Source organism: Anolis sagrei, chromosome 5 (assembly GCF_037176765.1).
Source record: "Anolis sagrei isolate rAnoSag1 chromosome 5, rAnoSag1.mat, whole genome shotgun sequence".
NCBI classification, from domain to species: domain Eukaryota; kingdom Metazoa; phylum Chordata; class Lepidosauria; order Squamata; family Dactyloidae; genus Anolis; species Anolis sagrei.
In genome coordinates, this window is record NC_090025.1 from 82,609,375 (window position 1) to 82,623,568 (window position 14,194).

Genomic DNA, 14,194 nt, shown 5'->3' on the forward strand with positions numbered 1-14,194 from the left:
GTGGCCCCATTTCTGAAGGTTGGCTCTGCATCTGGTGGTGCCAGAGCGCAGTCTGTTCAGCGCCTTCCAAGTCGCCCAGTCTTCTGTCTGCCCAGGGGGGAGTCTCTCATCTGGTATCACCCACGGATTGAGGTGCTGGGTTTGGGCCTGCCACTTTTGGACTCTCGCTTGCTGAGATGTTCCAGCGAGTGAACTTAAAATATGGATTCAAAGCTGGGATATAATTCCTCAGCTTCCATAAGGATGAAGCTGCAGCTGTCAAATGTGTTTTGACTGTAACTCCCATTGGCCCTGTCCCGTATAATCCAGGTGGGGCTTATAGGCATTGTAGTCCAGCAATATACGGGGGTTGTATATTTCCTATTCCTGTCCTACTTGTTTCTCAGGCCCCTTCCACACAGCTGAATAAAATCCCACATTTTCTGCTTTGAACTGGAATATATGGCAGTGTGGACTCAAATATCACAGTTCAAGCATATGTTGTGGGATTTTCTGTCTTGATATTCTGGGTTATATGGTTGGGTAGAAGGACTCTCACATAATTTTTCTGTGCTAGCAGAGATGCAGGGGCACTGAGACCATTCAGTGCATTGGCCACCTTTGCAGAAAGAGAAAAACTAAAGTTGTTGGAAGGCGAACAGTATGTGGAATATATGCATACACTGTTTTGACACCATTTCTTCTTCCCTCTCATATTCTTGACATATTAAATTGTAGAATATAAAACAACATTAAATGAATGTGTTTGCATAATTTCATGGCAGTATTCTAATCTATATAAATAAATAAAAATGTAATGTTTGTTTGTGGGATTACATAACTCAAAAACCACTGGACGAATTGACACCAAATTTGGCACAAGACAACTACTAACCCAAGGAGTGACCATCGCTCAAACAAGTTAATTTTGTCATTTGGGAGTTGTAGTTGCTGGGATTTATAGTTCACCTACAGTCAAAGAGCATTCTGAACTCCACCAATGATGGAATTGAACCAAGCGTGGCACACAGGACTCCCACGACCAACAGAAAACACTAGAAGGGTTTGGTGGGCATTGACCTTGAGTTTAGGATTTGTAGTTCACCTACATCCAGAGAGTACTGTGGACTCAAACTATGATGGATCTGGACCAAACTTGGCATGAATACTCAATATGCCCAAATGTGAACACTGGCAAAGTTTGGGGAAAATAGTGCTTGCCTTTGGGAGTTGTAGTTGCTGGGATTTATAGTTCACCTCCAATCAAAGAGCATTCTGAACCCCACAAATGACAGAATTGGAGCATACTTCCCACACAGAACCTCCATGACTAACAGAAAATACTTAAGGCCATCCAGTCCAACTCCCTTCACCAGGGCAAGAAAACATAATCAAAACCCTCCTGACAAAGAGCCATCCAGCCATAGACGTAGACAGATATATATGATTCACACACAGAGAGAGAAATAGTATCATAGACTTAAAGGGGAACCCTAAAAAAGGACAATGACATGTTGCATGTTCCAGAGTAGGCAAACCAGAAAATCTCCACATCAACACTGACAAGAAAACAACAAGAAATACTTTTAACCCACAAGCATCAATACATTACATATATTAGAATCCAACATTTTCTCATTACTTTATGTTCCAGCTCACAAGACTGGGCCAAAGTAACACTTGGCAGGGGATAGCTAGTGATTAGATAAATTTGGAAGTAAGAACAGTGTCATAGAAGGGCAAGAAGTGCTATGGTACATAGCAAAGTTTTCGATCCAGAATGGTGTTACATGATTCTGCACTGAATTTATCCATTTTGAACTATTGGGAGTGGAGCAGGGAGACTGACTTTTATTCCAACCTAACAGTAAGGTAAAGGTAAAGGTTTCCCCTTGACATTAAGACTAGTCAAGTCCGACTCTGGGGGGGTTGTGCTCATCTCATTTCTAAGCCGAAGAGCTGGCGTTGTCCATAGACACCTCCAAGGTCATATGGCCAGCATGACTGAATGGAGCTTCGTTACCTTCCCACCGGAAGGGTGCCTATTGAACTACTCACATTTGCATGTTTTCAAACTGCTATTGATCTACTCACATTTGCATGTTTTCAAACTGCTAGGTTGGCAGAAGCTGGGGCTAACAGCAGGTCCTCACCCTGCTTCCCAGATTCAAATTGCCAACTTTTTGATCAGCAACTCAGCGGTTTAACCCGTGCCCCCGGGGATTCCTAACGTAATAGTGCCATAGGCTAAAAGTGAAAAGGGAGAGGATTTAACAGTGAATTAGGGCTTGCAGAAGAAATTCCGTTTTCTGGTAAATTGCACACAGAGACTGTTCAAGGATGAACATCTCATTAGGTGTTAATGTTACCAATCCTTCAGATTTCTCTGTTGACTTGGTTAAGGATAGATCTGTGGAGTGTTGAGCTTTGGTTTATCTAGCTGCACGTGTGTGGAGTGCTTCTGTTGATGCTTAAAAATAGGGTTAAGAAATAAGCCTAAGTTTGTACTGCCAAGTATTATAATTGGATTTCCTTACAGATATGTGACTCTTTCAGACTTCCCAGAAATCCACATTAGTTAGTGAACTAACGTGTGTTTATATGAAATGCAAAAAATAAATTAGTTTGGCTTGGCTCCCTTTCCGCTAAAATCAATGACAAGCCAATGAAAATATCACGAAAATAGTGTTATTCAGCCTATGGAGCAAAATGAAAAATCTCGCCCCTGGTTGTTCCCATTTTGGCTGTGCAAATATATGTCTTTTACTTTTGATATACTTAGCAGAACTTTGGGGCTGCGGTGGCACAACAGGTCAAACCACTGAGCTTCTGAACTTGCTGACCAAAAGGTCGGCAGTTCGAATCCGCAGGATGGGGTGAGCTCCTGCTGTTAGCCCCAGCTTCTGCCAACCTAGGAGTTCGAAAGCATGCAAATGTGAGTAGATCAATAGGTACTGCCCTATTAGGAAGGTAAACGGCACTTCATGCAGTCATGATTTAGGAGGTGTCTACGGACAACGCAGGCTCTTTGGTATAGAAATGGAAATGAGCATCACCCCTCAGAGCCAGAGATGAGCACCATCCCTCAGAGACGGAAGAGGAAGACTTTATCTTTATCTGTATTTCATTGTTTCTAGGCATTTAATGTTTCCCTTTGTTTTTGTGTATGCTTGAATCCACCATGAGTCCCCTCAGGAAGATAGAGCAGAATACAAATAATAATAATAATAATAATAATAATAATAATATTTTAAACACAACAAGATGAGTCCACAGCATAATAATAATAATAATAATAATAATAATAATAATAATACTTTATTTATGCCCCGCCACCATCTCCCCAAGGGACTCAGAGCGGCTTACATGAGGCCAAGCCCAACAGTACATCAATAAACAAAAGCAATAAACAAAACAGTAAATACAAGACAATTAATATAAATCACATATAAACAATATCCAAAAAAACAGTAACACTCAAAGATTAAAAACCTATGGCCGGGCCAAATGTAATTATTTACAAATTAAAAAATAAATGCTGGGCAGAGCAGGGTATGATATAACTTGTATAGGGTTTTCAAAGAGAAATGAAGGAACGCAGTCAATCCTAACCCGGTAGTAAAGTGCATTCTAAGGGCATATTGCTGAGAGTTTTCCTTATTTTGGGAAGGCACACTGGAACAACCACATTTTCAAGCTCCTCCTAAAGACTGCCAGAGTTGGGGCATGCCTGATGTCCTTGGGAAGTGAGTTCCAGAATCAGGGGCCCAACACCGAGAAGGCCCTCTCGTCCCTACTATTTGCTCCTGCGAAGGAGGTGGGAGCACAAGCAGGGCTTCTCCAGATGATCGAAGAGATCGTGTGGGTTCGTACACAGAAAGATCACTCTGCTGGCTGTTGTATCGGATCACATGTCTGACACTTCCCAAGTGTCTAGGTCTGTGTGATGTATCAGCGAATAATGCATGCAGATCCCAGTAAGGTGGCCTTTTGCTGCTGGCCAGGCCCGTAGCCAGGATTTCATTTCGGGGGGGGGGGGGCTGATTTTTTTTCAGGGGGGGTTTCGGGGGGGGCTGAGTTTCGGGGGGGCTGAGTCTGAGTGAAAGAGGGTCTAGCCTAGCAAACCTTTTGTATCATTACCCCAACACCCCCATGCATATGGGATATATTGAGTATGGTGATCAGATCATGATATGAATAAACATAACAGTTTAAATAATGCACCAATAAGGCCTTTTCGCGAACCACCATGAAAATTTTGGGGGGGAAGCCCCCCGAGCCCCCCCCCCCCCGGCTACATGCCTGCTGCTGGCAGATGGTAATTTTGTCAGCGCTGATTGTGTTAAATGCAGGCCAAGGCACTGCGCCCAGTGTGCCGATCACCACTGGGACCACCTTGACTGGCTTGTGTCAGAGTCTTTGCAGTTCGATCTTTAAATTGTCATATCGTGTCAGCTTTTCCAGTTGTTTCGCTTCAATCCTGCTGTCACCTGGGATTGCAACATTGACAATCCGTATTTTGTTTTTCAACATGATCGTGACATCAGGAGTATTGTGCTCAAAAACTCTGTCTGAATTCGGAAGTCCCAGAGTAGTTTGACATGTTCATTTTCTGTAACTTTTTCCGGCTTGTGATACCACCACCACCACTACTAATACTACTACTTATTATTATTATTATTATTATTATTATTATTATTATTATTGTGTCTTGTAAAACTAGATGCCTTGGGGGCTATTATGGAGATCCTGTCCTAGGATCTGGAGACCACTGTCGGCCTTGTCTTTGTCCAGATGGGCCAGAAAGCGGACGCCAGTTTGCCCAGGGTTGTTATCAGGACCGCACAACCTTCCAGGTGGTGTGCATCTGTGAAACTGGATATAAAGGTAGGCTGTCTTTTGAAAATAATGGCAACTAAGGTCATTCATTTGTGCACACATCCCTATGAACATTGGGATTTTTATAGTCCCAAATAATTTATGACATTTAAGTTCATAGGGAAGTGTTTTGGAATTGATTATTATGTTTGTATGTGTTTTGGAATTGGTTATTATGTTCGTATGCATGTTGTTGCTGCTGCTGTGCGTCTTCAAGATTTTTTGACTTACAGTAACTCTAAGGCAAAACTTATCATGAAGTTTTGTTGCTGTAGTGTGGCTTCAAGTGGCTTTCAACTTATGACCATCCTAAAGTGAATCTGTTACAGGGTTTTCTGGAGTTGAGAGTGTGTGACTTGCCCAACATCACTGTGGGTTTCATGGCAAAGCGGCCATTTGAGTCTTGTTATCAAGAGTTATAGCTCAGCATTCAAACCACTATGCCACACCATGATAAGAAGTGTTCAGAGAACGTCTGCCATTGCCTTCCTCTGAGGCTGAGATAGTGTGGCTTCACCAAGGTCACCTAGATCCCTTCTACGCTGCCATATAAAATCCAGATTACCTACTTTGAACTGGATTATATGGCAGTGTAGATTAATACACTGCCATATAATCCAGATTATCTGATTTGATAATCTGGGTTATATGTCACTGTAGAAAGGCCCCAGAAGATTTCCATGTTGAAGCAGGAATTCATAGCTCGGTTTCCTGGGATCCTGGTAATTCAAATCACTACAACATACTGGAGTAATGCAGCCTATCCTCAACTCGGCACCTTCCAGAACAGTTGGGTGACATCTCCCATCATCCCCAGTTACATGACCATTGGTCACTGGCCATGTGACTTGGGGATTAAGGGGGCATTTGCCTAGGACTTTTGGAAGGCGTCAAGTTAGAGAGTGTCGTTTTCTTCAAATTCATTATTATATTGTTGGTGTTATAGCTGCTCAAATATATGACATTTAATAGTGCATTTTGAGCTGGGTTCTATCCTAGATTATATGACTCTCCACTGCCATATAATCCAGTTCAAAGCAGATAATCTTGATTTTATATGTCCATATAGAAGGGGCCCTAGGCCCTTTCCACACAGGTGAATAAAATCCCACATTATCTGCTTTGAATTGGATTATACGGCAGTGGAGAGTCATATAATCCAGTTCAAAGCAGATATTGTGGGGTTTTCTGCCTTGATATTCTGGGTTATAGGGCTGTGTGAAAGTGCTCCTAGTTTCTCTAAACCAGTGTTTCTCAATCTGAGGGGTCACCAAAGACCATCAAAAAACACAATATTTTCTGTTGGTCATGGGGATTCTATGTGGGAAGTTTGGCCGAATTCTATTGTTGACGGGATTCAGAATACTCTTTCATTGTAAGTGAACTATAAATCCCAGCAACGACCCACTCCCAAATGTCAAGGTCTATTTTCCCCAAACTCAACCAGTGTTCACATTTGGGCATATTGAGTATCCATGCCAAGTTTGATCCAGATCAATCATTGTTTGAGTCCACAGTGTTACCTGGATGCAGATGAACTACAAATCCAAAACTCAAGGTCAATGCCTACCAAACACTTCCAGTATTTTCTCTTGGTCATGGGAGTTCTGTGTGCCAAGTTTCATTCAGTTCCATCATTGGTGGGGTTCAGAATGCTCATTGATTGTAGGTGAACTATAAATCCCAGGAACTACAACTCCCAAATGACAAAATCAATTCTCCCTCCAACCCCACCAGTATTGAAATTTGGCATATTGGGTAAGGTAAAGTAAAAGTTTTCCCCTGACATTAAGTCCAGTCGTGTCCAAGTCTGGGGTTTGGTGCTCAATTTCTAGGACAAAGAGCTGGTGTTGTCCATAGATACCTCCAAGGCCGACATGACTGCGTGGAGCTCCGTTATTGGATATTTGTGCCAAATTTGGTCCAGTGAATGAAAATACATCCTGCATTTCAGATATTTTCATTATGATTCATAACAGTAACACAATTACCATTAGGAAGGAGCAATGATAATAATTTTATGGTTGGGGGTCACCACAACATGAGGCGCTGTATTAAGAGGTCGCATTAGGAAGGTTGAGAAACACTGCTCTAAACACTGCCTGCCTTGTTGCTTCGCCGATGGAGTGGTGTCTTTCTCCCCTTTGCCATGTTTTTCCTTTATGGCTAATGATTCTCCAACCATTCGTCTTAAGAGATTTCTTCCTTCTCTTGTTTCTTGAAACAGGGAGCAGATGTGGTGAATGTGCTGCTGGCTTCTTTGGAAACCCTGAAGAAGTTGGTGGGACTTGCCAGCCCTGCCAATGCAACAACAACATTGACTCAACAGACCCGGAGGCTTGTGACAAGAAGACAGGATTGTGCCTGAAGTGCTTGTATCACACAGAGGGGGAGAACTGCCAACTGTGTAAACATGGCTATTATGGACGGGCCCTTCAGCAGGACTGTAGAAGTAAGTGGAGTGAAGTCAGCGACTTACTTGTGGAATTACCCAGTTGCTTCTCACCTTATTTATTTATTTATTTATTTACTGCACTTGTAGACCGCCGTTCTCAGCCCTAGGGCGACTCACGGCGGTGTACAACATATAAAAACAGGTACAATTTACAGCATAAGCAATATCACAACCACATTAAACAACATCACTATCAATAATACAATTACACTAAATCATTCGCGACGTCTCATTGTTGAATCACAATCCAAATCTCGTTATCCATGTTCCGTTCCAATCGTCATTGCCAGTTATTGCAGCACTTACTCAAATGCCTTCTCAAACAACCATGTCTTTAGTCTCTTGCGGAATGACATAAGGGAGGGCGCCAGTCTGATGTCCACAGGGAGGGTGTTCCACAGCCGGGGGGCCACCACCGAGAAGACCCTATCCCTCGTCCCCGCCAGGCGTGCCTGTGAGGCAGGCAGGATTGAGAGAAGGGCCTCCCCGGACGATCTCAAAGTCCTCGTGGGCTCATAGGCCGAGATGCGGTCAGACAGGTATTTTGGGCCGGAACCGTTTAGGGCTTTGTAGGCCAACACCAGCACCTTGAATTGGGCCCGGTAGCAAATCGGCAGCCAGTGGAGCTGGTACAAGAAGGGCATTGTATGCTCCCTACGTCCCGCTCCTGTTAGTAACATGGCTGCCGCGCGCTGGACTAGCTGGAGCTTCCGGGCCGTCTTCAAGGGCAGCCCCACGTAGAGAGTGTTGCAGTAGTCAAGGCGGGATGTGACCAGAGCGTGTACTACCGTGGCCAAGTCAGACTTCCCGAGGTACGGGCGCAGCTGGCGCACGAGCCTGAGCTGTGCAAATGCTCCCCTGGTCACCGCTGAGACCTGGGGATCCAGGCTCAACGATGAATCCAGGATCACACCCAAGCTGCGAACCTGCGCCTTCAAGGGGAGTGCGACCCCATCCAGCACAGGCTGTAACCCTAAACCCTGTTCGGCCTTGCGACTGACCACCTGCTCCTGAACTATGTTTCTTTACAAACTTCAATGATGTTTTCCTAAACTCTACTACAATAACAAAACTTTATTTATATACCGCTCTATCTCCCCGAAGGGACTCAGAGTAGTTTCCAAGTAACATCATCAATACATAGAGAGTAAACGACATAAACATAAAATTGACAAAGCAATATAAGCATAAAAAATCACAATAGCACATATATATTTAAAATGATCCTGCCTGTTCAAGGCAATTTAAAAAGGCTAGTGTGATTTCTATTTTGTTGTTGTTCATTCATTCAGTCGTTTCCGACTCTTCGTGACCTCGTGGACCAACCCACACTGGAGCTTCCTGTCAGCCATCACCACTCCCAGCTCCTTCAGAGTCAAACCAGTCACTTCAAGGATACCATCCATCCATCTTGCCCTTGGTCGGCCCCTCTTCCTTTTTCCTTCCATTTTCCCCACCATCATTGTCTTCTCTAAGCTTTCCTTTCTTCTCATGATGTGGCCAAAGTACTTCATCTTTGCATCTATTATTATTATTATTATTATTATTATTATTAAACTTTATTTGTACCCCGCTAGCATCTCCCGAAGGATTCGATGCGGCTTACACAGGCCGAGGCCTCAACACACAACATAACAATACAATCTAAGCAAATCAAACAATTAAAAACAGAATAAAGCAAAGTAAACAACAGGCACAATACATTAAATCACAATAAAACTGGGCCGGGCCAGAAGGTGGGTACAAAGATTAAAAGTACTGATGTGACAGGAAGTGTATAAAGAGCTCTCCTTCCTTCCAATGAGCAGTCGGGCTTTATTTCCTGGAGGATGGACTGGTTGGATCTTCTCGCAGTCCAAGGCACTCTCAGAACTTTCCTCCAGCACCACAGTTCAAAAGCATCTATCTTCCTTTGCTCAGCCTTCCCTAAGGTCCAGCTCTCACATCCGTAGGTGACTACGGGGAATACCATTGCTTTAACTATGCAGGTCTTCATTGCCAGTGTGATGTCTCTACTCTTCACTATTTTATTGTGATCCTCCCAAGAAGTAAGCGTCTCCTGATTTCCTGGCTGCAGTCTGCATCTGCACTAATCTTTGCACCTAGAAATACAAAGTGTGTCACTTCCTCCATGTTTTCTCCCTCTATTTCCCAGTTGTCAATCATTCTTGTTGCCATACTCTTGGGGGTTTTTTTATGTTTATCTGCAACCCAGCTTTTGCACTTCCTTCTTTCACCTTGATTAGAAGGCTCCTCAGCTCCTTTTCGCTTTCGGACATCAAAGTGGTATCATCCGCATATCTAAGGTTGTTAATATTTCTTCCAGCGGTTTTTACCCCAGCCTTGCATTCTTCAAGCCCCGCATATCGCATGACATGTTCTGCATATAAGTTGAATAGGTTGGGGGAGGGTTAGGGTTAAGGTTAGGGTTAGGGTTAGGGTTGGGTGAGAGTATACAACCCTGCCGTATGCCTTTCCCAATCTTGAACCAGTCTGTTGTTCCGTGGTCAGTTCTGACTGTCGCTACTTGGTCCTTGTACAGATTCCTCAGGAGAGAGATAACGTGATTTGGTATGCCCATCCCACCAAGAACTTGCCACAATTTATTATGATCCACACAGTCAGAGGCTTTAGAATAGTCAATAAAACAGAAATAGATGTGTTTCTGAAACTCCCTGCCTTTCTCCATTATCCAGCGGATATTGGCAGTTTGGTCTCTGGTTCCTCTGCCTTTTCTAAACCCAGCTTGTACATCTGGCAACTCTCTCCATATATTGCTGGAGTCTTCCTTGCAGGATCTTGAGCATTACCTTACTGGCATGAGAAATAAGGACCACTGTACGAAAGTTTGAGCAGTCTTTAGCATTTCCTTTTTTGGTATGGGGATATAAGTTGATTTTTTTTCCAGTCTGATGGCCATTCTTGTGCAATTTCTAGAGGATCCAGGAAATTAAGTGCAATGTTATAGCAGGCAACAACAATAATAGGTATAGTCTATGGCGGTTCATTTCCGGAGGCTAATAGGAGGAAGTGACCTGGATAAGTGGTAGAAAAAGATATGGCCATATTCAACAATATCTGGGGCTGAACTGGAACTAGTCGTTCTCAAAGTCTTGTTTAAACCACCAGGTCTTCAAGCTCTTACGAAAGGAGGGGAGGGATGGGGCCTGTCTTATTTCTCTAGAAAGGGCATTCCAGAGGCAGGGGGCCACCACCAAGAAGGCCTTCTCTCTCATCCCCACCGGCCGTGCTTGTGACGGTGATGGGAGCAAAAGGAGAGCCTCCACGGAAGATCTTAAAGTTTGTGCCGGTTCATAGAGGGAGATGCGATCGCGAAGATAAGCGGGGCCCAAACCGTTTAGGGAAGCACTAGAGAGAGATCTACTCTTAGTTTGATTGATTTTTACCAGAACCCAAAGATCTATGAAGTGGAACCTGGTGCATGCATGTAATGTTAAAATAATTTGAGCTAAAGCATTCATTCTAACTACAGATGAACCACATCTGCAGTTCATCCCTACAAAAAAAGCTATATTTGATTGTTCCCCAGTTCTTTTCATTTCAGCAGCATGTGGTCTGGCTTTTTTCTGCCATTGTTAAACCATTTGAAGTTCTTCCTTATCTCCTGAAGTTAGCCAGTAGATCCCATCTGCCTATCTCTGCTTTAGCGTTTTCTTTGATGCAGCAAATTTGAGGAATTCACAGATTGGAAGGATAAGGAAAGGTCAACAGATGATTCAAGCCTAGTTTGAAAAGAGCCTACTAGACTGTGAGCCTTTTGGGTTTGATCTTACACCAGAAACCTAATTACCTTGGGGGTCATCTTAGGCATGTGTTTTGAAAGAGTGGAGTTTAAATGACAAAGGACTTCTAATCTTTTGCATGTCATGAAAAGATGAGGCTTTTGTCTGTGAGAGAAGGCTTTCTTTTGAGCATTCATTTCCCGCTTATCAGGAGAACAGCCTTGGCCATTTCCTGCTGCCCTTAGGCTTTGGGTGGGAGGGGGTTTCTCTTTTGTTTACTGAAACATTCCTACTTCTGTAATGAGCAGAAAGAGTGGATTTCTGAAAATTCATAGTGGGAAGAGAGGGCAATTGGGGGAAACAAAGAGTCTTGTTGTATCCTGATTATTAACAAAGTCATTGCGGCATTAGATTTTGTGCTTCTGACCGAATGGTGATCTATGTTGTTTAAATACCAATACCATGAAAACAGTGTGAGAATTGTATTGTTGAAGGCTTTCATCGCCTGAATCACTGGGTTGTTGTAGGTTTTTCGGGCTATATGGCCATGTTCTGGAAGCATTCTCTCCTGACATTTCACCTGCATCTATGGCAAGCATCCTCAGAGGTTGTGAGGCACCACAACCTCTGAAGAAGAAGGAGGAGGAGGAGGAGGAGAACTACTACTACTTTATTTTTCTACCCTACCTCCATCTCCCCGAGGGGACTCAGGGAAGCTTACATGGGGGGCCAAGCCCAAAGTAACATACAGTTAAAGCAGAAAAATAAAATATTAAAATAGCATAAACAATAATAAGTAAACATCATAAGCAACAACAGACTTATTTTTGGAGGGCGGAGGGGACCAATATGCAAAACTAGTTAAAGAAAAGGTGGCCGAAAAGGTGGATAGTACTGTATAGTAGCATAGGAATAGTAGCATAGAATTAGAGCAGTTTAACAGGATCAGTTCAACTAAACTTAAAAATGTAGTAATCAAATATAGGAATTAGGATTCAGGTCACGATTCGGGTCATGATTCAGATCCTCTATCACAGGAGACGTCAATCAAATGCACAACGAAACATCGACATCTTTAGTTTATTTATTTATTTATTTACAGCTTTTATATTCTGCCCTTCTCACCCCGCAGGGGACTCAGGGCGGATTACAGTGTACACATATATGGCAAACATTCAATGCCAATTTTTGACATACAAACATATACAGACATACACAGAGGCTATTTAACTTTTCTGGCCGCCGGGGAGCTGTCGCTTTCATCGTCCATCTGCAAGGCTGATGAAGTACTTCGCCATTCCCCACATGCTTCCCCGCTGGAATGCTTTGCTGGAGTCTTCTTTATGGCCTCATAAATCAGTTAATTTAGCCTCCCCACACTTTAAGGTGGTACCTAATTTTCCTACTTGACAGATGCAACTGTCTTTTGGGCTGCAAAGGTCAACAACAGGCTACACACAATTGGTTGGAAACCCACTCCAACCCTGTCTGGCTTCGAACTCATGACCTTACGGAATGTGGATAAGGAGAGTGCTAGCCTAATCTCCCTGGGGAGGGAGTTCCAGAGATGAGGGGCCACCACCAAGGATGCCCTTTCTCTCGTCCCCACCAGCCGTGCCTGAGACAGGAGTGGGAGCGAGAGAAGAGCATCCCTGGAAGATCTTAAGGACTGTGTGGGCTCATAGGGGAAGATGCAGTCACGAGGTTAGGCAGACCCTGAACCGTCTAAAGCTTTATAGGTAATAACCTGCACCTTGAATTGGGACCGGAAACTTATCAATAGCCAGTGGAGCTGTTTGAACAGGGGGGTTGACCGCTCCCTGTAACTAGCTTCAGTTAACACTCTGGCCGCCGACCTTTGCACCAGCTGTAGTATTTTTAAAAAACACAAAGTTTGCAAACTTGACATTCTGTTGATCAGTAGCTGACCACTTGGAGTGCCTCTGGTGTTGCTGTGAGAAGGTCCTCCATTGTGCATGTGGCAGGGCTCAGATTGCATTGTAGTAGGTGGTCAGTGGTTTGCTCTTCTCTACACTCGCATGTTGTGGATTCTACTTTATAGCCCAATTTCTTAAGGTTGGCTCTGCATCTCGTGGTGCCAGAGCACAGTCTGTTCAGTGCCTTCCAAGTCGCCCAGTTTTCTGTGTGCCCAGGAGGAAGTCATTGAGGGAGTCGCAAGAAAGTTGATTTCAAGAGTTGTTTTGAAATGTTCATTCTGAGTTTTGGAATGTGATTTTTTAAAAGCATTTATGAGTAGCTGCATAAAACTCTCCCCTCCCCAAGACAGTGGGTAGATAAACATCTTCCTTATCTCCTTAATCCTTTCAAAAACCATCTCCTTAAAACAGATCAGTAGCATTCCTCTTTTAAACTTTAGGAATGTACCATGAGAAATAGTTGCCTTTCCTGTCCTCCTAATGCATCTGTGGGTGAAATGGAATTTGATTGTTTTTGCCTCATTCTTCCTACATCTAATGTATAGTATCTCTTTGCCTACATATGTGCCTTCTGGTCATCTGTTGACTTAGGGTGACCACATTAATATCACAGGATTTTCTTAGGCAAGGAATGCTCACAGGTGGTTTTACTAGTTCCTTCCTCTGAAATATAGCCTTCGACACCCGATATTCCTTGGCCTTCTCCCCATTCAAGTACTAACCAGGGCTGGCCCTTCTTATAATCCAAAACAAGATGGCATCTGATGCCTTTAGTTTTTTTTTTATTTTTTATTTATCGTGTCATCAGCAACCATTGTATTACAATTCTAACAGAGCAAAACAAACACAGAGATTAAAAAGAAAAAGAAAGAAAGGGAAAAAAAACACACAGATTTTGCAAACTTGGTAGTTGATTAAATGTCCTTTGACCAGTATCTGGCCACTTGGAGTGCCTCTGGGGTTGCTGCAAGAAGGTCCTCCATTGTGAATGTGGCAGGGCTCAGGGTGCATTGCAGCAGGTGGTCAGTGGTTTGTTCTTCTCCGCACTCGCATGCCGAGGATTCCACTTTGTGGCCCCATTTCTTAAGATTGGCTCTGCATCTCGTGGTGCCAGAGCGCAATCTGTTCAGTGCCTTCCAAGTCGCCCAGTCTTCTGAGTGCCCAGGGGGGAGTCTCTCATCTGGTATCACACATGAACTGAG

The 14,194-nt window shown here is 43.5% G+C and overlaps 1 protein-coding gene across 1 annotated transcript in view; it reads left to right on the forward strand.

Annotated features, from left to right (window-relative positions):
- The window catches only part of LAMB1 (laminin subunit beta 1), a 134,647-nt gene that overhangs the window by 72,347 nt on the left and 48,106 nt on the right, over positions 1-14,194 (forward strand). Inside the window, exons 20-21 of the mRNA XM_060778391.2 lie at positions 4,703-4,866; positions 7,085-7,309. Of these exons, the coding sequence (XP_060634374.2) occupies positions 4,703-4,866; positions 7,085-7,309 (389 nt within the window). The remainder of the gene's footprint in view (positions 1-4,702; positions 4,867-7,084; positions 7,310-14,194) is intronic.